The 24,227-nt window shown below is 47.6% G+C and overlaps 1 protein-coding gene across 2 annotated transcripts in view; it reads left to right on the top strand.

Moving 5' to 3' along the window:
- The window catches only part of LOC122559551 (sorting and assembly machinery component 50 homolog), a 46,765-nt gene that overhangs the window by 9,939 nt on the left and 12,599 nt on the right, over nt 1-24,227 (top strand). For both annotated transcript variants that reach the window (XM_087997398.1, XM_043709206.2), the window contains 6 exons: nt 4,560-4,647; nt 5,226-5,332; nt 5,420-5,550; nt 8,773-8,860; nt 9,523-9,651; nt 11,637-11,708. In XM_087997398.1, the coding sequence (XP_087853524.1) occupies nt 4,560-4,647; nt 5,226-5,332; nt 5,420-5,550; nt 8,773-8,860; nt 9,523-9,651; nt 11,637-11,708 (615 nt within the window). The remainder of the gene's footprint in view (nt 1-4,559; nt 4,648-5,225; nt 5,333-5,419; nt 5,551-8,772; nt 8,861-9,522; nt 9,652-11,636; nt 11,709-24,227) is intronic.

Genomic DNA, 24,227 nt, shown 5'->3' with positions numbered 1-24,227 from the left:
CGAGGAGGTTGAACAGTTCATCCACTTCACCAACACCTTCCACCCCGACCTCAAATTCACCTGGACAGTCTCAGATTCCTCCCTCCCCTTCCTCGACCTTTCTATTTCTATCTCAGGCGACCGAATCAACACGACATCTACTACAAACCGACCGACTCCCACAGTTACCTGGACTACACCTCCTCCCATCCTGCCCCCTGTAAAAACGCCATCCCATTCTCCCAATTCCTTCGACTCCGCCGCATCTGCTCCCAGGAGGACCAGTTCCAAAAACGCACAACCCAGATGGCCTCCTTCTTCAAGGACCGCAATTTCCCCCCCGAGGTGGTCGACGATGCCCTCCACCGCATCTCTTCCACTTCCTGCTCCTCCGCCCTTGAGCCCCGCCCCTCCAACCGCCACCAGGACAGAACCCCACTGGTCCTCACCTACCACCCCACCAATCTCTATGTACAGCGCATCATCCGCCGTCATTTCCGCTACCTCCAAACGGACCCCACCACCAAGGATATATTTCCCTCCCCTCCCCTATCAGCATTCCGTAAAGACCACTCCCTCCGTGACTCCCTCGTCAGATCCACACCCCCCACCAACCCAACCTCCACTCCCGGCACCTTCCCCTGCAACCGCAGGAGGTGCAAGACTTGCGCCCACACCTCCCCCCTCACCTCCCTCCAAGGCCCCAAAGGAAACTTCCATATCCGCCACAGATTCACCTGCACCTCCACACTCATCATCTATTGCATCCCCTGCACCCGATGTGGCCTCCTCTATATTGGGGAGACAGGCCGGCTACTTGCGGAGCATTTCAGAGAACACCTCTGGGACACCCGGACCAACCAACCCAACCACCCTGTAGCTCAACATTTCAATTCCCCCTCCCACTCCACCAAGGATATGCAGGTCTTTGGACTCCTCCATCGTCAGACCACAACAAAACGACGGTTGGAGGAAGAACGCCTCATCTTCCGCCTAGGAACCCTCCAACCACAAGGGATGAACTCGGATTTCACCAGTTTCCTCATTTCCCCTCCCCCCACCCTGTCTCAGTCAAATCCATCGAATTCTGCACCGCCTTCCTAACCTGCAATCTTCTTCCCGACCTCTCCGCCCCCACCCCAGTCTGACCTTTCACCCTCACCTTGACCTCTTTCCACCTATCACATTTCCAACGCCCCTCCCCCAAGTCCCTCCTCCCTACCTTTTATCTTAGCCTGCTGGACAAACTTTCCTCATTCCTGAAGAAGGGCTTATGCCCGAAACGTCGATTCTCCTGTTCCCTGGATGCTGCCTGACCTGCTGCGCTTTTCCAGCAACACATTTCCAGCTCTGATCTCCAGCATCTGCAGACCTCACTTTCTCCTAATAGAATGATTATCATTGGACAATGCTATTAACAAGAATGTAATAAACTGATGTTCCAACCAAGTCGAAAAGATTCTGTCTCATTAAAGTAGACTATGTATGTTTCATAGGTAGAAGTGGATACTGCAGTTGCTGGAGTTTAGAGTCAAGATTAGAGTGGTGTTGGGAAAATACTGCAGATCAGGCAGCATCCTGACGAAAGGGCCTTTGCCCGAAACGTTGATTTTTCTGCTGATGAATGCTGCCTGACCTGCAGTGCTTTTCCAGTACCACTCTAATCTTGACATGTATGTTTCATACAGACTTGTAATGCAATTTGTCTTCCCCTTGAATTCTTTCTATCCTGATTTTAGTAATCTCAGCTGATTAGATTAAAGTACAAAGTAATATTTTGAGGCATTATACTTTGTAGAAACAGGATATTAGATTGTCGAAACATGGGGTCTTAATTACCTTTCTGATCCATTTTAAATAGACATTAACAAAATGAATGACCAACAATGTAAATTACAATACTTTTCCTGTGCTTTTGATTCATTTTTAAGGCAGGAAACCACAGAGTAAATGTGGTTGGTACTAGTACAGCTTTAAGGTGTTTGCTTCTAAGGTGATTTAAAATCAGTGAAAATTTATGAACAGTCACTGTAGATAATGTTTAAATTATTTTTTTAAATTAGTGGTTCTCAACAAAACATTTGAGTCAAAATGAGATTTTGTGTATTTTATAATTAATGTATTAGAGATTAACGATTGTGATGAATTTAGCTTTATCTTCCCCATTTTTCCATCAAGTAATTACTTTTAAAGTTTTACTGGTGTAAATGCAGCTGCAAATGTGTGCACAGTAAGTTCCTAGGAACACCAGTTAAATGAGTGACCAATGCTTGTGAAATTAAATATTGACCTGAATATGACAAGAACTCACTGCTCTTGTCAAAGCAGTACTATGTGTGCAATAGGCAAGGATTGGATTTTAATGTCTTTTCTTAAGGCTGGTGGTGCCGTTCTCCTTTAGTTGTATTGAACTGAAGTATAAACCACGATTATACAATTGAATCTCTAGTTATGATTAACAGAATAATCTTATGACTCAAAGTTTGTGAGAAGATTTGTAGCTCGGGTGCTCGTTGTTGTGGTTCTGTTCGCCGAGCTGGGAATTTGTGTTGCAGATGTTTCATTCCCTGTCTAGGTGACATCCTCAGTGCTTGGGAGCCTCCTGTGAAGCGCTTCTGTGATGTTTCCTCCGGCATTTATAGTGGTTTGAATCTGCTGCTTCCGGTTGTCAGTTCCAGCTGTCCGTTGCAGTGGTCGGTATATTGGGTCCAGGTTGATGTGCTTATTGATTCAATCTGTGGATGTGTGCCATGCCTCTAGGAATTCCCTGGCTATTCTCTGTTTGGCTTGTCCTATAATAGTAGTGTTGTCCCAGTCGAATTCATGTTGCTTGTCATCTGCGTGTGTGGCTACTAAGGATAGCTGGTTGTTTCGTTTCGTGGCTAGTTGGTGTTCATGAATGCGGATCGTTAGCTGTCTTCCTGTTTGTCCTATGTAGTGTTTTGTGCAGTCCTTGCATGGGATTTTGTACACTACATTAGTTTTGCTCATGCTGGGTATCTGGTCTTTCGTTCTGGTGAGTTGTTGTCTGAGTGTGGCTGTTGGTTTGTGTGCTGTTATGAGTCCTAGTGGTCGCAGTAGTCTGGCTGTCAGTTCGGAAATGTTCTTGATGTATGGTAGTGTGGCTAGTCCTTTGGGTTGCGGCATGTCCTCGTTCCATTGTCTTTCCCTTAGACATCTGTTGATGAAATTGCGTGGGTATCCGTTTTTGGCGAATACAATGACAACCGGAAGCGGCAGATTCAAACCATTATAAATGCCGGAGAAAACATCACAGAAGCGCTTCACAGGAGGCTCCCAAGTACTGAGGATGTCACCTAGACAGGGGACGAAACGTCTGCAACACAATTTCCCAGCTCGGCGAACAGAACCACAACAATCTTATGACTCTCAGAAGTGCGTTAACACCAAGCCAAGACTGACACCTGAACTGAGCCATATGATTAGAATTTATACAAATATAAGTTTATATTAATAAGTTTATTTAGTACATAGTATGATGTACTGAAGTAATGCAATTGTATTGGAATCACTGAAGTCTGTGGTGCAGAAGAAGGCCATTTGACTTATTGTGCTTAGCAAATCACATGGGCATTATTCTCTGGTACCAAATCTCCTATTTTTTTCCCCATACATTTAAAACTTTCCCCCTTACGTTAATCCATGCAGTATTTGCCAGGTAGAAGCAAAACTTTGCAAGGCCTCTATTGAACCTGCCTTCATCACAATTCCAGACAGTACATTCCACATCCTAACAATTCGCTCACCGAAAAGGTATTTTTTCTCTTATCACCTTTTCTTCTTTTACAGGTCACTTTAAATTTATGTTGTTATTCCCATTCCTTTTCCAAGCAGGCACAGTTTTGCCCTATATGTTGTGTCCAGTCTGCTAGATAGAACCATTTTCAGTGTGCTGCACACCCATAAACTATGTGTTGAGTAGAAGAATATTCAAAGATTTTGGTTAAATGTTATAGAGAATATGATGGTTATGAGGTCTGGTCATGAGCCTTTTTTAAAAAAATACAAAACACTGAGTTAAGGTTTCAGACCAATGTCATAGTGTATGTTCTGAGTTGGGGAATGCCTGTGCTTCATGCACTGTGCAGTGTTGTCACCCGTAATAAGTCAGCAAGAGATTTTCAAGGTCAAGGGGAACAGAATCAACCCAATTCAGTACTTTAGCTTAAATTTGAACTGATAAGTGAGATTGACCTCTGCAGCTGTTTGTTTGCTCCACTATTATTAACTTTATTGGTTATTAAGTTATGGAATCGACTTTGCTATTATTCTGTTTTTTTAACAGTCACTTAGGCAAAACAGTTTTTTTGAATCTACGTTTTCTTGACAGCAGTATGTGTCCTCCTCAAACGTTACTTTTGTCATACAATTAAAACTTTTCCCCTTAAATTACCTGGCAAACATTGCATGGATTAGAAGCAAAACTTAGCAAGGCTGTGTTTAGCAAGGAGCACTATAAAATTTAAATTTCATACTTTGATAATACTTTTGTCACTGTAAGAGCTGTTTCATTGCAAAGTTGATGAAATATTAATTTTTTTCCTATCTTTTTTAAAAAGGTGATGAAGAAGTCCCATGAAGCTCGTGAACGCTTACTTCGCCTGGGAATTTTCAGAAATGTAGAAGTCCTTATTGATACTGCCCAGGGTAATTTTCAAGATGTACATACTCTAACCTTCTACCACCTAGCAGTTCCTGGCATAGTTGAGTGCAGTTTAATAGTATTCCTGAGAAGTCTATGAAGGGTGTCTCCTTTAAATATTTTTCTTTTGTTTTTGCCACCCCTCCAATTCAGCCTTTGCTTTTTTTTTCAAAAGAATCTGTGATTAGATTAGTAAAACATCTGGTGATCAAAATAACCCTGTCTTTCACCTGTATCATTTATTCAGTATTTCAGACACATTAACGTTCTATACTGGGCCCAGTAACCCCTGTATCTGGCTACTACATTGTCTTCGATACATATAAAAGGGAAGCAAATAACTTGTTTCCACTCTTACCACTACAAATCCTTAATAAGCTGTGCAACTACTGGTGGAGAATGTGTTCCTTCCCTCCCAGTGAAGTTAAATTTGATGCTTATTAAGAACCCATGAAGTGGTTGTTTGAGCTCAGAAGCTCTGTGTTAAACATATTTTGCTTTGACCTGTTTTGTGCTTTGACCAATGGTGCTGCAGAGCTTTCTGATGTTTGTTTACGTTTGATACGTTTTGTTGATATTAAAGGTGAGGAGGCATTGGCTGAAGGATTGGACGTGATTTTTGAAGTAAAGGAAATGAGACGATTGACTGGGAGCTACAACACTATGGTTGGCAATAATGAAGGAAGTATGGTAAGATAGTTTTTATAATTGCATTAGTTGTAAAGACTACAGCTGCAATTTCATTTTACAACTTCTCTCTTTTCTTTTTCCATATAGGTTTTGGGTCTAAAGCTGCCCAATCTATTCGGTCGAGCAGAAAAAATAACTTTCCAATTCTCCTATGGAACAAAAGAGACCTCTTATGGCCTCTCATACTTTAAACCACAGCCCGGTAACTTTGACAAAAAGTAAGCACTTTAGTCCATGCTTTTCCACCATATGAAAAAGATCAGTAGGAAGTTATGATCTTGTTGCATGTTTGTGCCATATCTAATGTCTCCACAAAATCATTAGATATATAGAGGTCCACAGCACAAGAAAAGACTGTTTGGGCCATTGAGATTGCCTGGGTCAAAATCAAGCACCAAGTTATTCAGCACTTGGCCTATAGTCTTGTATGCCTTAATATTAAAGTGCACAACTAAATATTTCTTAAATGTTATGAGGATTTCTGCCTTTACCATTCTTGGAAGCAGTGAGTTCCAGATTCCCACCACCCTCTGGGTAGGTCTTTCTTTCCCCTCTAACTTACTGTCCTGTACCTTAAATGTATGTCACCCTTGTCATTGATCCTTCCTGCAAGAAGAAAGGGTCCTTACTGTCTACCCTATCTATGCTCCTAATAATTTTACTTATCTCAGTCTCCTTTATATGCTGTCCAGTACAGAAGCATCACTCCCATAATGTGAATTCTAGAACTGCACATAGTACTCAAATTATTTTTCAAATAATAACTATTAATCTGAATATTTTCCAAAGGCGATGAACATTTCATTTTGTGCTTCACAAGAATAATTTGGGTTTTTGATAAATACTACACAGAAATGCAACCTCCACCTCTCTCATCAAGCTCCATATCTTGGGCAAGGATTTGGGAAGTACAAAATATAAATTTCATTATGCAAATATTTGTCTTAATTTGTGAAAACTATGGGTAGGCTGATGGTGCTTGTCATTATTTTAATGCAAATGCCACACAAATTCTGCCAGGGTTAGGTACACAATTAAACATGTAAGTTGACAGGTTGCTGTCAGGAGTGGGTGTAGCTGTGTATCAGCTTTGCAAAAGCAGGATCTCATGGTTTAACTTTTTATTCAAATGTGTTGAGTGACATGAATTTCTTGTATGAAGTCAAGTTGCCACAGAAAGTTAAGTCAAGCCTTAAGTATCTTGTTAATAGTGTAATTAATGTTCGGTACTCCCAGTGCATCTGTCTGGCAAGAAAATTAACTATTATGACTGCATATTGCTAAAAAAGACACTTTGTTGAAGATTTTCATCTGGCACTCTTTAGATCAATTTGGGGGAAAACCAACCTCACGTTGTATGATAGGATAGGGCTGATTGGTGATAGGATTTTGGTGGAGACATTGTCATGAAGAATGCACCTATTAATAATGATTGACAGTTAACTGCCATGCATTGTTTTCATATTTCAAACCAGCCAGGTGGACACTGATTGGACAAGGCATTGTTCTAACAAATGAACTAGCAAGTAGCTGTCACTTATTTTGTTGAGTTTATATATACATGTACATGTTCTTTCTGTCTGCAGTGAACAGGTTCTTGTGTATTAATATATGTAGCATCAAGTAAACGTGTCAAACTGACAGCCCAACTGACAAACATAAAAAGTGAAATTCTTCTCACTATCCAGAGTATCTAGTAAGTGTTGATGCTTGGTATGTAGGATGTACATCCCAAAGACCAACAGATCATCTCAAAAAGCATATCCTTCAGTGTTTGGAACAAGCACTGATGATATCAAACCAGCCATGCTTGCTTGCATAAGTCCTATCAATAGTCATAGACTAATCATGGAAACAGACCCTTCGGTCTAACCAGTCCAGGCTGAACATAATCCCAAACTAACTAGTCCCACCTACTTGCTCCTGACCCTTATCCCTCCAAACCTTTCCTATTCATGTATCCATCCAAATGTCTTTTAAACATTGCAAATAAACTCACGTCCACCACTTCCTCAGGACGTTCATTCCACATGCGAATCGCCCTCCGTGTAAAACATTTGCCCCTCAGGTCTTTTTAAATCTGTCCTCTCATCTTAAAAATGTGCCTCCTAGTCTTGAAGAGACAACTGCCATTAGCTCTATGTAAATCCCTCATTATTTTATAAACTTCGATAAGGTCGCCTCTCAATCTCGTACAATCCATTGAAAAGAAGATCTCAGTCTATCCAGCCTTTCTTTATAACTCAAACCATCTATATCTGGCAACATCCTGATACATCTCTTCTGAACCTTCTCCAGCTTAATAATATCCTTCCTATAACTGGGTCAGCAGAACTGGACACAGTGTTCCAGATGAGACCTCACCAGTATCCAGTACAACCTTAAATTGACTTCCCAACTCCTATACTCAGGGGACTGAGCAATGAAGCAAGTGAGCCAATGCCTCTTTTAACCATCCTGTCTACATGTGATGCAAACTTTAAAGAATTATGTACCTGCACCCCGAAGTACTTGTGTTCTACAACACTATCCAAGGCCCTACCGTTAATTGTATAAGCCCTACCCTTGTTTGTTGTACCAAAATATAATTCCTCACATTTATCCAGATTGAACTCCATTTGCTATTTTTCAGTCCACTGACCCATTTAATCAAGATCCATTTGTAATCCCAATAGTGTCAAACATTAGATGTGATTCTGCAATTGGACACCATTCATTGGTCCCCCTGCACCTCTGAATTCTGTAGACGTTCTCAGTTTAGGTGACACTCTGCTTTTTCCTGACAATGTAAACAAATTCTTCATTTTTTCCCCCATTAGACTCCATCTGCCAGATTTTTGCACACTGATTCAAGCTATCTGCATTGATATGCAACTTTAAGATGTTGTCACACATACTTTCCAACCTGTCTTTGTGTTGTCTGCAAATTTAGCTCCAATAGCTTTTTCTCATCTAGGAATAAAGGCAGTTAGAATTAGACCCTTTTTACAAAAATAAAGAAATCTAATGCTTTGACCATTTCCGTGCAGACAAATTCAGCATCTGTTCATTTGGAAATAAATAATTCTTTGTACTTTTTGCTATAATAATTAGTTAACTAGTTGTCCATTTGCTTCAATGCATGCAAAGTTGTATTATCACTTTTGGTGTTTTTAAGAAATCATAAATACACTCACATCCATTTAGGCTGCAAGTAATAAAATTCATGGTGATAGTGCTTTGTAAAAGATAAGAATTAAGCTGAGGGATTTGGAGATTTCCTGTGATTTAATGAGGTACTGCTCTCTGCTTGCTGAGGTGAACTATATAATTAAGATCGGAAAAAATATCAGTTTGAAGGTAATGAAACTGCAGTATTTGTATCAAAACAAAGCAAATTTTTTGTGATATGAACAAAAACATGCTTATCAATTTAAGTATGTCTGTATCTTTTTCCTCAGTTTTTCTGTCAATTTGTATAAGGTAACTGGACAGTTTCCTTGGAGCTCTCTTCGTGAAACTGATAGAGGCGTTTCAACTGAATACAATGTATGTGTGAAGTACTTTTTTTATTTAATTGTTTTAATTTATAATCTTAGTGATGCTGTTTATTTGTAATGATGCATGATGTATAATTTCTGTTGGTAAATAGATTTTTATCAGCATCAATATGATTGTGTTAGCATGCTTGAAAGGAAGTGGTGAAGAGGTGGAATAAGTTTCAATTTTAAGATTAGAGGTACTGCAGTACAATATTTAAATACAAACATCTTGGTATGGAAACTACGGAGAATATTCGTGTAAATTTAATCACAATCATAAGCCTGTATTTTGAAGTAGAGACTACTTTCAAGAGCTGTTTCATAGTACTGTGTCTCTATATCAATGGGAAGCTTTTCCTATTGAATTATCATGGCAGATTCTTTTCATAAACAAAAGAAAGTATTGCGCCTGTTTTCTGTATACTATAGCAGGTGATAGAGACTTATAAACTGATTGATTTCTTTGCGCATTAGGTTTGAACAGTTATTTTCTGAACAATAGATATCTGCGATCTTGAACATGTATCGTTCAGAACATTTATATAGAGAAACTATTTGCGCTGAGAGTATTTTTTAGAACCAGGGCAATGCAGAATAATTATTTTTGCTTTACAACTGTAATGTAATATTCTTCAGGTACTGATGGAAAGATCTCTCTTCTCATTGCAGTTTCCAATCTGGAAAACACATCATGCACTGAAATGGGAGGGAGTTTGGAGGGAGTTGAGCTCATTGTCTCGCACAGCATCTTTTTCTGTTCGGGAAGAAAGCGGACATTCTCTCAAATCTTCGATTTCGGTAAAGCTTCAATTACTGCAATTGTGTTGTGGCTCTAAAGGAGGTTAATCAGCCTTATTTACAGATTTAAAATGCTTAAACTTAAAGATGACTTCCCATTTTGTAATCTTGATTTTTCTGCTGCATATTAACAACTATTTTGCATTCATGTTGGTAATACCCAGCCTTGGTTTTTTACGATACAATACCGCATTTTATTTTTGTCAAACAATAAAGCAGTCAGTACCTTCTGAAAAGGGTATATCCCCTGTGACTTTGAAGTCCAGCTATCTCATTTGCTGAAATTGTAATAATGGCAGTCCAAGCTTGATTGTTTTTACCTAAATGAATTTCAATTACTGCAGATGCTGGAAACCAGAGTCTAGATTAGAATGGTCTGGAAAAGCACAGCGGTTCAGGCAGCATCCGAGGAGCGATAAAATCAACGTTTCAGGCAAAAGCCCTTCATCAGGAATACAGGCAGAGAGCCTGAAAGGTGGAGAGATAAGTGAGAGGAGGGTGAGGGAAAAAGTAGCATAGAGTACAATAGGTGGGTGGGGGAGGGATGAAGATGATAGGTCAGGGGGGAGGGTGGAGTGGATAGGTGGAAAAGGAGATAGGCAGGTAGGACAAGTCATGGAGACAGTGATGTGTGGAAGTTTGGAACTAAGGTGAGGTGGGGGAAGGGGAAATGAGGAAATGACCCTCCTCTCCTTAATCTCTCCACCCTTCAGGCTCTCTGCCTGTATTCCTGATGAAGGGCTTTTGCCCGAAACGTCGATTTTACTGCTCGGATGCTGCCTGATTTGCTGTGCTTTTCCAGCACCATTCTAACCTAGATCCTGAAATTCATTTATCCCACTGACACAAAGTTTTGCAAACATTTCTTTGTCGTGCTTGTTTCCATCCTTTTGTGTTGAAAAAAAGACATGCTTTTTTCCACCTCCCTCTCTTCTCCCCACCCCCTCAAATCCCCCAGTAAATACTGAGCTCTAACCTCAATCTCATAAAAAAATTTCAAAATTAGTTCGAAGAAATGGCTTTCAGGATACTTGAGTGAAATGAATTGATAGAAACCCAACAGTGTAGATAAAGGCCACTTGGCCACTCTGCACTGACCCTCCAAAGAGCATCCCATGCCCTCTATCCTTGCAACCCCACTTTTACCATAGCTACCCACCTAGCCTGCACAACCCTGGACTCTATGGGGCAAATTAGCATGGTCGATCCATCTAACCTGCACATCTTTGGGCTATGGGAGGAAACTGGAATGCCCAGATGAGAGAATGTGCAAACTTCACGCAGACAGTCACCCAAGGCTGAAATTGAATCTGGGTCCCTGGTGCTTTGAGGTAACAGTGCTAACCACTGAGCCATTGTGCCAGCCTAATGTAGTTAGCAGAATTTAAACCAGTGATAAAACTAAAGCATAGAATACAGTTCAGTGAACTAGACCTCTAAATTGGCTGTGTGCTTTAATTCCTAAAGATTCATCCGTGGACATAGTTATTCTACTGAAATTCAGATATTCCTGTCAAAACTATATGTAAACTATTCAGGGTTAATTCTACAGAGGAGCAATAAATAGAATACAGCTAGTGCTTCTGAAGATTTTTAATAAAATTATTTGTTTATAATACAATCTTTTCTGAATTGGATTTTTGTGATTGTGAACTTTAGCTGAAACCAGATCAATGATCAAATGAACCATAGTGTCATGCTTTGCTATCAAAACATCTTCAAGTACTTAACACTTCATTACTTGGAAGGGCAATGACTTGTGGATAAAATAAAACAGCCATCTTGTCCAGTCATCATCACACAAATAGCAATGAATTGAATGACAAGTCTGTATAGCTGCAGTTCCTTTTAATTGGACTTCTAATTGATAAAGTTCACTACAATTTTTTTTTGCAAAGGCATATTGGAAATGCATTGACATTAGTTGTGTGTTCTGGGAATTTTGTTACTGTCTGAATACTTATCAACATTTTTCTTTTTCACAGCATACCATGACTGTTGACACGCGAAATTCAGCGATCCTCCCCAAACGTGGAGCTTTGCTGAAAATCAACCAGGTAAAGCAGAAGTACTGACAAATGAATGTGTTTTAAGCACCAAAGCAAAAATTTCAGCTTTTGTCAATGTGAAGCAGGTCATTTTCGGGGTGACAGAAAAATTGTGGTTCAGTTTTTATCGTGGAAACTACAAACATTGTGCCAGAATCAAAAGTTAATCTGCTTCATGAAAAAGGTTCACTGAATTATTTGATTTTGAGGAACATTAGAGCACTTAAATTAATTGAGGGAATCCACATTTAATGTTGTTAGGTTATTAAAACTGAAAATCTTATTTAGCATTATGACAGTTATTTTAATGTTGTTTAGTACAGTACTGTTGTGGGGAAAATCACTAGTCTCGGAGTCAGAATCGGAATTCACCGACAGTTTATTGTACAAAGAAACCGGAGCTCCGGGGGAGAGAGAGAGAGAGAGAGAGAGATATTCATCAGCACGGCTGTCAGCTGCGAGCCTCCTCTCAGCCTCCGAGCATGTCATGATATTTTCTACATTTTGTGGTACAATAGTTCAGGTAACGAGTCTTTGTACAGCATAGTTTGTTTGCAGAAAACATTACAAAATCATTGTCAGTTTCAGTGGTCGTGATCGTTCTCCCTGAGAAGGAAGATAATTTTCCATTACTGCAGATCTGAAGTTTTAACACTTGTATACAAGCAGTCTCAGGTAGTTAACATTTCTATTGAAGGTGGTGGCTTGACTCAGACACTTCGGCGGGCAGTAGATGTTACTGGTGTGTATTCTTTCCCCCACCTGCCTTAAACTAATCATCTATGCTTTGTCTGTTGTGCTGGTATCCTCTTAGTCTCAGGCAGTATCTGTGTATGCTTTGCTGCATTAATGTAATGGCTCAGCAGCCATCTTGTATGCTAAGTGACCAATTTATGGCTCAGCAGCCATCTTGTGTCTGTGTGCTCTGTCAGCATGCCCAGTGTCAACTCCCACTTCACTCCCCCCTTTGTGGTCGAGGTGACTTCTGAGATCTCCCACAGACCACACAATTCACATATAGAGGTAGGCCTTTTGTCTACCTGGGTTGTGCTGTGCGCCAACCATGCACCCGCGGCAGTGTTTGACTATATCTCTTCTCGTTCCCTTCCACCACCACTCTCCCTAGACTTGCTATCATAGCTTCCCTGCCTGTACGTGATACAGTTCGATCAAAGTGTTTTGTCTGCATGCTGGTGCTACCACCTTGTCCGCTTGTCTCCAGATACCGTGCTCCCCTTTAAGTGCTCCCTGCATTCCCCATCTCTGCCTCTCTGCATGCGGGGTGTCCTCCTGTAGGTACTGTATGTGAGTAGCATCTTCCACTAGTTCTATTGTTGCTATTGTCAGTGGTTTCCTGCTCTAAGGGCTGGGCTGCTCTGTCTGCAGCTTGGTTCCCTTTAAATTTCAGTCAGCCTGGACTATCTTTCCCTGGCTCCTTTGGGTGCGCTTTGATTTTTATTACTGCAGCTTTTTTTGGTAGCTTGCTGGTGCTCAGCATTGCTTGGATTCTTAACTGGTATTTGATGGGGATTACCCCAGCTGTGGTGAACTGTCTTCTCCCCCATGTAACCATGTAGTCGTGTATAACTCTGAAGGCATATTGGCTGTCTGTGTTAATGTTCACAATTCTCACCTTTGACAGCTCAAGTGCTTTGGTTAGCGCTACTATCTCTGCTACTTTTGTGGACTGACTTCCTGACATAACGGTCTCGAGTTTATTGTTTACCACGGCCCATCCTGTGCAGGGTGACCCAGCTATATATTTCCGTGACCCATCCGTGAAGAGGGTGTCCTCGGCTGTGTCTGGGGGGGGGATATCCTTTACCCTACCCTTATCTTCATCCCCATCGATGTCTCCGCAATTGTGTGGTTCCCCTGTATCCAGAATTCCTTCGGTTGGGTTATATCCTGTATCCCTAACTATTATGAGTGAGGGCAGCTGATTGTCAGCTCTGTGGATCTCTGGAGTCCTGGCATTCCGCAGTGTTCCAGGTGTTGTTTGGGGATTCCCCCATGTTTTTCCCAGCACACTGTATGCCCTGCTGTATTGCAGTGGCTGCAGTATTTTATGCTGTTCCTTGTCCTATTACCTGCCTGTGGGGCCCTACAGTCTCTGGCAAAGTGTCCCTGTCGGCCACAGTTATGGCAGGATAGTTTGGTTCTGCCTTTGCCTCCATTCTGGTAGTTTGCTCTGTCAGATTTTGGTTTTTATTGCGGGAGCTTCAGCCTCCTGAACCCCGCTAGCCCACTCTACCAGGTCATCGTAATTTTGGGACATTATCACTCCCATTTTCAGGATGGATTGATGGGTGCTAGAGAGCCCATCTCTAAAAGCCTGAATGAATGCCTGGTCCCCATGATCTGAGTTTGCTTGTCCTGAGCACTGCTGGTATTACCCTAAATGATTGTTCCACATACTCAGAGGCTCCTTCCCCTTTCAGCTTTTTAGTGGTCGTGATTTTGCACCAGTTCATGGGAACACTTCCTAATACCCGCTGGATCTCTTCCTTAAAATTGTCGAAGGGGGTCTGCTGGGCATCTATCTCTCCTGTAAGGGCAACAGCTTGTGTCCACCCCCTGCCGCCCCCATAGTCTTGGTATGCTGTGCCTTCAGGTCTGCCATCTACCAGTCTCCATTTGTCTGCTGAGAAGGCTGCCTAGACCAGCTGGTGTATATCTCTCAAGTGTAGTTGGTGCCCTCCCCATATACTGTCTAACTCTCCCCAGAACCTCATGTTTTACGCTTTTGGGCTGAAACTTGCCCAGGGAGGCCATGATCTGTTGCCTTTCTCTGGGGTAAAGGGCTTATAGTTTGCTTTTGGCTGCAACTCTGTTCCCCCCTCTAGAGACTGGCACGAGATTATATCCTTGCACCTCCTGCTTTGCTGAGGGAGCAGTTGCTGTACAGTTTTGTAGGAGGAGACAGAGTCAGTCTCCCTTTCCTCCTGTACTTTTTCTAATCTTTGTTCTAGCTCCTTTATCCTATCCTCCAGCTCCTCAATACGTTCTTGGCTTTTCCTCCACCTGCTAGTGGAGGCACCTACTTGTTCAATTAGGCCTGCTAATTGGTACACTAATATTACCCCTATCTTTTAAGCTTTATTTCGTTTTTGTTTGTCAATCCCATTCCACTGCTGTACTCCTGTCTGGGATGGATCCCAACCCCCTTTTCTCATCTTTTCTGTCAGCACTAGTCTGTCTGTCTTTTATTTCTCAGCAAGGGAACCTGCAGTGTACTCTTTAAAATCCTGATCCGCCATCTCGCAGATTGTGTACCCCTGGATACCACCAACAGTAAAGTGTCCTTAGCCAGTGGGACTTCTCCACCCCATGGCCCTTAATACTGTCCCAGAACTGTCCGTAGCAGCCTTCTACCAAGGTGTGCTCTCTACCGGTGGGACTTCTCTACCCTCTCGGCCACACCACTGGTTGGGAATGTCTGTTCAATAGGGTGCACTCTCTACTGGGACTCCTCTACCCTCCTTGCCACCTCTACTTTCCAACACCACCCAATAGGCCCAGAAACCTACCTCTAGCCCAGTGTGCTCTCTACCAGAATCCATCGGGCCATGAAGTCACCACAGGCAAGTTCCATAGCTCCATCACCATGCCCCTCTGACAGATTGGGACCCACAGCCAGTCAAACAATAAAGGGAGCCTCCAATTTACCCTTTGACCTCCAGCCCAGACAAAACCCAGTAACTTCTCTTCCCTGATCCATTTGCCATGAACCATGGCATTTGCCACCATCACGGGGGAAGGGGAAGAAAAAGAAGAGCAAGGCCAAGGTCTTACTGCAGGAAAATCGACGTTTTGGGCAAAAGCCCTTCATCAGGAATGACCTGCACCACTCTAATCTAGACTCTGATCTCCAGCATCTGCAGTCCTCCCTTTCACCAAGGTCTTACTGCCATTAACCAGGATCAGCTCAGCTCCACTGAATGGTGGCTCGATCAGACACTAGAAAAGGTCTGAGGGGTTCTGCTGATGTTCCAAAGAAATGCCAGTAGTGGCCAGGAGTAAATGACAACCCCAAATAATTGACATTAAGCACAACAGAATTGGATGACACATTTTACGATTACGACTATTCTAAGATTAAGATGGAGACCAGGACAATCTTTTTCTGAAGGTTGTCTGTGGAATTCCCTTTTTGTTTTCAGAACATAGTGGATACTGTGTCAGTGAATTTATTCAAGGCAGAGTTACATTTTTTATTTGATAGATCAAGGTAATGAGAGGCATACAAGAAAGTAGGGTTGTTACCACAACCAGATCAACCATTATCTTATTGAATGGTGGAGCAGGCTCGAAAGGGTTGAATGGCCTAAATCTGATTGAAAACAGAACTTTGATCTAACACGTCTGCACTGTCGAGACATCCCAATCTGACCTAGTCCCATTTGCCAACTATTGGCCCATATCTCTTTAAACCCTTCTGTTAGCGTCGATGAAGTGATATCAGTCCGAGCCCAGAGTGCAGTTCAACAATCGGTAACGTTTATTGATACTGTAACACCAGCGGAGACCAACCGAGGTCCGAATCGCGGCTGTTCTGCTGTTCCCGCACGCTGCTACACATTATATACATTTCTTTGTCAGGATGTGAGGATTTTGAGTATGAATGGGATGATAGTTTCCCATCCTCGCTGGAGTAGGTGCAAATGGTGGGTTTCCTGCCGTCCCAGGAGAGTTGCAGTGTACACACAATAGGGTGCTAATTGGATTATGTAAACAGGTCTGGGTACTATCTGCTTGTCTCTCTCTGTGAGGGCTGGGGGCTAGCACCCCCCTTTGTTCCCTTGGGGTGCTGGTGTGTATTAGTCTGTTCGTTCCTGTCTGGTGGATGCCTGTCCTTTGTGTCAGGATGGTTCTGTATTGATGAATATGGGTGTGTTTCAGTCAGTCTCTTGATTTGATTAGGAGATGGGTTTCCATATTAATTAGCTCTGGAGTTTCGGTCTATGAGTCATGGTTAGTGTCTGGCCTAGTGTGGATTTGATCTGTCCTCTGGCTCCCATTTCCCGGTCACGTGGGCGGACTGGCAGCTGCTGAATTCTGTGGGTTTAAGCTGCGGCTGCCGTTTAAAACACAAAATGAGTTCCTATAGTTTTACTGATGTAGGCATAGTCCCGTGGCAAATGCGGGGCGGCTCTGATGCCCGCTTGCAGTCCCCCCCTTTCGGCAAGGGGTTGGACACGTCCACACCCCCGATGCCGATATCTTGAAAGTCGGTTCCTTGCCGGGTACATTCCGCCGGCCGTCATGCTGCAGTCATGGGGCCTTTGGATAGTCCCGGGAGATGGTTACATTAACTCGAGCCCTGTGAGCTCGTGGTGCCTGATCGCCCGCCAGGAGTCTATGGCGTGGAGCATGGTCTTTCTGGCCTTTCGTTTCTTGTGCTGACGGCATGAGTGACACGCCACCAGGAGCCAGGCCAGAGACAGCAGTAACTGTATGCCTACAATGGTGTGCGAGATGATTCGGATCCAGGGATGTATGTTTACGTTTAGGCCCCAATCCCACACCCTCTGTGCCCAGCCCTGGGACTGCAGAGCTGTCTCTGTGTCGTCCTCTAGGTCCTTTATATGTGATTGCAACTGGTGGTACAGTTTCACTGAGTGTCCTACCCGGGTCCTAAGCTCCCGTAAGATCTCGGCCAAATGTGGGATGGGGGCTTGTTCGGGCTCCTGATATTCCCTGAGGGTGTCCCTGAATTTGTCGGTAGTTTGTATGGTCTCGGGGTTCCGTCGTCGGACCTCTGAGATGTGAGCTTGCCCAATCGTGACTGGGTGCCTGGGGGTGAAGCAGAACTCGTGCTGGGGAGTCGGGCACTGCAGTCCGTTATACCAAAATGAGGTTTCAAGAGTGGAAACACAATACTGTCCCCTTCCACCATACCCCGCCCTAGTGAAGTGGGGGCCCGTGGGTTCGATTTCAAGGATGCAGCCCTGTGTCCGGTTGAACCCGCATTCCGCTGTTTCACTCCTTTGTAAGGGGTGAGGGCAGATGGTAATTGCCCCCTGCCGCTTGCAGCCTGTAAGCGGCACCCCGTACACAGCGCCGTTTCGAGATATGGCTGTGTGGTGAGCTAAACGATATTTGAGGGAAGCGTTTTCCCGTATGACTCCGATGTTCTCAATGTGAAACGGGGAAATGGCCCAGACCCTGGGGTGACCACAGGCATCAGGAGGACAATCCCGACTCCTGTCGCCTCACAGTCGGGAATCACTGGGTATACTCTGGCCATACCCTTCAGAGTCCGGCTGTCGAGCGGCCCGGAGCGCCCCGCGAGTGAGGCCAGTTTGGCGCTGTCGATCCAGTCGGGCACCTCCCCCCTTTGGACCTGGTCAAGATTATGCTGAATCTGGGCTACCATACGCATGGCACAGCTGCCCCTCATGGATATGGGCCGTGTTTTCTCTTTCCCGGTCTATAAGGCGGTTAATGGTGTGGGCGTGTGTTTTCAGGACTGCAATGCCGTCGAGCTGGATGTATGCTCCCTCTTCCCCCAGGAGTGCCTGGTCTGCCTGATTTGTGAGAGACCTCTGTAGCAGGTCCCTCATTACCCCTTTTATTTGCTCGATCTTTACGTTAAAGCCCTGGATGTCTAGGGAGTTTACTACGGATGTCCCCGTGTTGAATCCTGTGAGAGCATCGTTGACTATATCCCGTCTGTGTCGTTGTGTGTGCGTGTTATGTATGTCGGTCCGGTAGTGGGTTGCCCCCATGGTGTCTATGGCCCTCTCTATAACCTCCTTCCCCATCATGGCGTATAGGTTGCGTACCTGTGCTGTGCAATAGTCCGGTACCTGGATGCCCGATATATTGACCAGCACAGGTACGACCTCGTGTCGGGCGTTGTCATAAAGGGTCTCTCCCTCATCCCACAATACCAGTCCCCCCGCAGACCTCGGTCCCAGAGAGGGGCACGGCAATATCTCGGGAGTCGTGGTCGGGGGTGGTGTGGTTGGGGCGGGTGGAAAGCACAAATACAAGGAGATTACCGCGGCATTGGTGAGCTCATAATACCCGCAAACAGACAGATCCCGTAAAGTAAAAGCATCAAAGGCCGGGACAGAGGCGAGGTCCTCCGGCATGGAACACATTATCACGAACATGCAACCCCCCAAGTCCATCGCCTCAGCACGCCGGAGGCAGGTCGGCCGCGGGTCACGCTCCGACGTGCAGAATAAACAGAGTGTCTGTACGCCCGGGAGAACTTCCAGCCAGGTGTTGTAGAATGCGTCGATCTCGTCGGGCTTGTCCCTTGCAGGAATACAGATGGCGTCGGACGCGTTGAAGGCAACACCGTGGCGGTAGAAGTTGTCATGTATCTCGGGGAAAGAAGGCATTAGTCGTAGGGCGAAGAGGAGAGCAGGGAGGAGAGCGGTGCACCGGTGAAGCATGTGGGAAGAGAGGGAGAGAGAGGGGCACCCTTACCAAGGGTGTAGGGTTAGTGTGTGTAGGAGCAGGCCCCCCCCGGACCGGTCCGCCCGTCGCGCTGTAAGGAGAAAAAGGAGGCGTTTAGAGCCAAGTCAAGGGGCGGGGGGGGGGGGGAGTCTGTCCGGTTGGGGCTTAAGGGAAGGGTTTAAGCTGGGACCAGTGTTTCCATTTGCCCTTTCCTTTCATGTCGACACAGGCGCAAGTGTCGCTGGTGAGGATGATTTCGTGCGGTCCCAGCCACCGGGGGGCGAAGCCGGGCCAGTCGGGGGCGGCCTTGACCAGGACTTTGTCCCCAACGCCGGGAAAGGGTTGGGCGGGCAGATGCGGTTGCAGTTTTGTCTGGTCCCTAATGTCCTGCTGGTCGCGCGCAGTTTGTCTAAGGGCCCGCAGCTGCGTGTCCAGCTGCCTGATATAGCGCGTCATCCTGTCCCTCGGGGGGGGGGGGGGGGGCATGTCTTCCTTCCCCCCCCCCCCCCCCCCGACCATGACGTTCTCTGGTAGTCGCGTGGCCCTCCCCGTCATGAGCTCGAAGGGAGTGAGGCCAGTGGAGCGGCCTGGGGTGGCCCTTAAGCGCATCGGTATGCTGGGCAGAACGTCCACCCAGCCCTGCCCTGTTTCGGCGATCGCCTTCGCAATCGCCGCTTTGAGGGTCAAGTTCATGCGCTCGACCATCCTGGAGCTCTGGGGACGGAACAGGATGTGGAAGCTCTGTCTGATGTCTAGGAGGCGGCAGGCCAGTTTCATTGTGCGCCCGGTGAAGTGCGTGCCCTGGTCCGAGTCAATCTGGAGGGGACACCCCAGCGCGGGAAGATGTCGAAGGCCAGCACTCTGGCCATGGTGGCGGATGTACAGTCCCGTGTAGGGAAGGCTTCTACCCAGCGCGTGAAATGGTCAACGATCACCAGGCAATACTTCTTGCCACGGCTGGAGGGTAGAGGGCCTATGAAATCAACCTGGAGATTCTCCCAGGGCCCCTTGGGCCGTGGCTGGTGCGCCCGGGGAATGCGGAGGGGCCGCCCCGGGTTGTGCTGGGCGCAGACAACGCATCGGCGGCAGTGTTTGGCCACGTTGTGGCCGAGGCCGGGCCACCACCAGTCGGTCTGGAGCCTAGCAAGCATTCCGTCGCGGCCCGCGTGGTCTGGATCGTGGTGTAGTTGCATCAAGGTCGTTCTGATGGCCGCGGGGGCCACGACCCTGCCGCCGTGCTGCCACACTCCATCGGGGTCGCGGGCTGCGCCCTTTGCCAGCCAGTCCTCTACCTCTCCGGGCTGTGCGCAATTCTGAACGAGCAGGAGGAGGCGTGCGGCCGCCACCAGGTCGCGGACCTTATTTTCGTGTTTAATCTGGCCACTGCTGGCCGTAATAAAGCCCCGGCGGCTCCACGCTGCCATGTAATCATGGGCTACCCCGAAAGCGTACTGGCTATCGGTAAAGATGTTTACCTGCTTGCCTGTTCCCAGGCGGAGTGCGGCGGTGAGGGCGACTGCCGAGTCGATGGCGGCCTGGCAATGGTGGGGTTCCCCTACCGCGATAATCCCGTCGGCGGGGTTTGGCCCTGTGGCCCTAACGATCTGAATGGACTGGTCCCAGGGGAGGAGAACCACCTCCCAAGTTGCCCTGCGGGCATTCGAGACCGTCTGGAGGTGGCCCGTATTCAGGAGTTCGACTATCGTGTGTCTAGTGTGTAAAATTATCTGGCCGGACATGGTGACCAGCTCACACGCCCGGACCGCCCATGCGGCGCAATCCAGCGCCGCCACGCAGCGGTGCATGCCCTTCACGACCGGGGACTTCTTTGTGGAGTAGTAACCCACTGGTCTCATGTGATCGCCTGAGGTTTGGGTGACAACAGCCCTGTAAAACCCCCCCTTCGAGGCCGTAAAAGATGTGGAAGGGCTTTGATAGGTCAGGGAGGCGCAGGGCCAGGGCGCTGAGGAGATGGGACTTTAACTTAGAATAAGCGTCGTCCTGTTCGGGTCCCCATACCACCCTCTCCGCTCCTGGCCTGCCCCCTTCACTAGGCGCTGAATGGGTTCGGCGATAGTGGCGAAATGTGCAATGAAAGAGCGGCAGTAGTTAAAAAGCCCTAAGACGTGGCGGATTCCCCTGACTGTGTCCGGTCGCGGCATGTCGGCGATGGCCGACTTGCGGTCGGGGGGTAGGGTCTTGCTTCCTTAGCTGATGTCGTGTCCCAGGTACCGGACTTTAGCCAGTCCGACCTGGGCCTTCGTGGGGCTTATTTTGAAACCTGCCCGACTGAGGGTCCGCAGGACGGTGGCCAGGGCTCCCAGGTGGTGGCGCGCGTCTGTGGACGCGATCAAAAGGTCGTCTACATACTGTAGGAGGGTGCTCGAGAAGGGGGAGAGGTCGCACCCCTCCAGGGTCCGGCTCATGACCCTGTGGAAAATGTTAGGGCTGTTGTGGAAGCCCTGCGGCAGGCGGCTCCATGTATACTGTCTGTCCCGCAGCGTGAAGGCAAACTTGTCCTGTGAGTCACGGTGCAGGGGAATGGACCAAAAGCCATTCGCCACGTCCAGGACAGTAAAGATCCGCTGTGAGGGTTCGAGGCCGTTGAAGATGGTGGTCGGGCTGGCTACGATAGGGTGCTCTCTGGGGGTGACCCTATTGAGTGCCGTGTAGTCGATGGTGAACCTGTAGCTCCCATCCGGCTTCCGGACTGGCCATATAGGGGAGTTGGTGGTGGACGCCGTGGGGCGCAGGACGCCGTGCCGGGTGAGCTCGGCAACGATTGCCTCAGTGGCACGCAGGTTTAATCGGGTATTGTCGGTGCGGGGCGTGTATGGGACCGGGTATCCGCTCGTGGCCGCAGTCCTGCAGGCCGCAGTCCTGCTTGCTCGTGGCCCACACCTCTGGGACTAGTTGGCAGACAGCCCCAAAGGCCCAGTCCCGGGCGATCGGCACACTGGGGGCAAGCGCAGCGACGGATTTAGTGGGCACCCATCTACCCTCGTGGGCGCTCTTGTGAAATTTGCGGGATGTCCACAGGAGGCGGCGGTGGAACGCGTCTACCACCGCCCCCAGTTCGCCCAGAAGGTCGATACCCATAATCGTCCCCTCCGAGTTTGGGCAAACCCAGAAATGCACGGGGAGTAAAATGTTGTCTACCTCTAGGAGGACGGCCTCGCTTCGGCGTGCAATCACCGAGCTTCCACCAACCCCTTTAATGGAAATGGAGTGGTGGGTTGAGGGAAGGTTGAGGTCGGTGAGGGAGGACGACGCCCCCGTATCAATCAAAATCTTGCATCGGCAGCCCCCTCGTGATGCGGAAACCCAGATACGGGGGTCGGCTCCCGGGATGCGGGCCGACGCTACTCAGTCTTTGCGTCGGGTGAGCAGCTGTAAAAGCTCGAGCAGCTGGCCCCGACTGAGTTGATCCCAGTCGGGGGGGGGGGGGGGGGGGTTTGTGGGGGCTGGGGTCACTTTTGACCCCTTGTCTGGGGCGATCCTGGTCGTGGGGGCGTGAGGAGTGCGGCTGTGAAGGTGGCGGGCCCCCCTTCGGACCCGGACCCCAGGGGCGTCGGAAAGAGAGCGGGCATTGGGCTTTGCGGTGCCCCGTCCGTTTGCAGTGGAAGCAAACGTCCGGTTCGTCCATCGAAACTGCCACAACGGCGGGCGCCGCTCGGTTGTCAAGGGACATGGCCCAGTTCTCAAGCTCCGCAAAGGTGACATAGGGCACCAGGCCCGTCCGTAGGACTGCCTGGTGTGCAGGGCTCAGGCCATCTTTGTATAATTGAATGAATGCGGGGTTCTGCCTATCAGCGTCGGGAACCCCGCTGTGTGCTCGGAACGCCTCAAACTTGCGGACCCCATATTCCTGGGCGCCCTCCCCAGGTTTCTGAGTGATACCCACAATGGCGTTCCAGTTGACCGGTGTATGGCTGAGCGCCTCGCTGACATCAGCCTTGAAGTCGGCGAGAGCAACCTCCTGTTCGCGACGGCTGTCGCTGAGGTCAGCGCACCAGGACCCTTTCTGGTGAAGGTTGTGGCAGATCTGCATCTCCCTAAGCCTCTGCCAAAATTCAGCGTTATTGTGCCGAGGCTTAAGGGCGGGGAGCCTGTCCAGAAGTTTCATGGTGTCGCCCGGGGTCAGGGAGATGTAGGTCATCTTAAGGCGGAGGTTATGGGCAAGGGTCGTGGCCCGTCCCCTCCCCCGGGGTTATATTCAACTTTCACCGGGGCTGCACGGGCATAGCCCGTGCGCGATTCCCGGGGGTCCGGATTGTCCGTGAGCCCCTCCCAGTCCCAGGTGGGGGACGGCGGGGCGCTGGGCGCATCGGATAAGGACTGTAAAACCGTACGGGCAGCAAGTGCCTGGGCTTCTAGGTGCTCTGTGGCCTGCTTTTTCTTGTCTTGGACATAAAGCTGAACCTTGCCAGCAAGCCTAATGTGTGCCTGTAGCACCAGGACGCAAGCTTTCTCATAGCTATCTTTCTTCTGGCGGGCCCACCACTCGCGCTGTACATCCAGCGGGTCGCCAGCCTGAGCGAAGCATAGCCTTAATAACTTTTTTATTCTCATTGGCTATAAAACGGGTAAGGGAACCCTCTGGCCCCCAATCTAGGTCTTCAGCTGCGATTCCACCCATGGTCGGGGCGCAGTGGGTGTAACTTGACAGAAGCTAAACTAAAGTAAAGCTAACAGGCGTGCTAAGGGATGTCGCTGGCACTAGCTTATTAATCTCCCAGTCAGGGAGCCCACTCCCTGTAAGTCGAACCCTAGCCCCGCGGGTCAACCTGGGCAGGGGTGGGGATAGTTACAGACGGGGCGCGTGTCAATTCCTGAGCGCGCGACCCTGGGTTTCCGTGAGTCTCTCTCTCACCGCTTGACGTTCAGCGGCCATGTGTACCCCACGAACACTAGGCGTGAACCAGGGGCCCGAGTGCAAGGGGGGGGCGTGAACTCAGACCTAACCGTGCCTGATCCTGCAGAGGCCAACACCTCGGGACCGCGAAGTCAATGGGCAGAGCGCGTAACCGTCGCTTGGCCCAGAGGCTCAGCGTCTCGGGCTGGTTTGGAGGACTTCCCTTCTTGTAGCACGCGTAGACCTCCCAGCCTCTACCG

This window comes from Chiloscyllium plagiosum, unplaced genomic scaffold (genome assembly GCF_037043375.1).
Source record: "Chiloscyllium plagiosum isolate Xiang-an unplaced genomic scaffold, Cpla_swu_hap1 HiC_scaffold_19, whole genome shotgun sequence".
NCBI classification, from domain to species: Eukaryota; Metazoa; Chordata; class Chondrichthyes; order Orectolobiformes; family Hemiscylliidae; genus Chiloscyllium; species Chiloscyllium plagiosum.
This window is presented reverse-complemented; position numbering and strand designations above follow the sequence as displayed.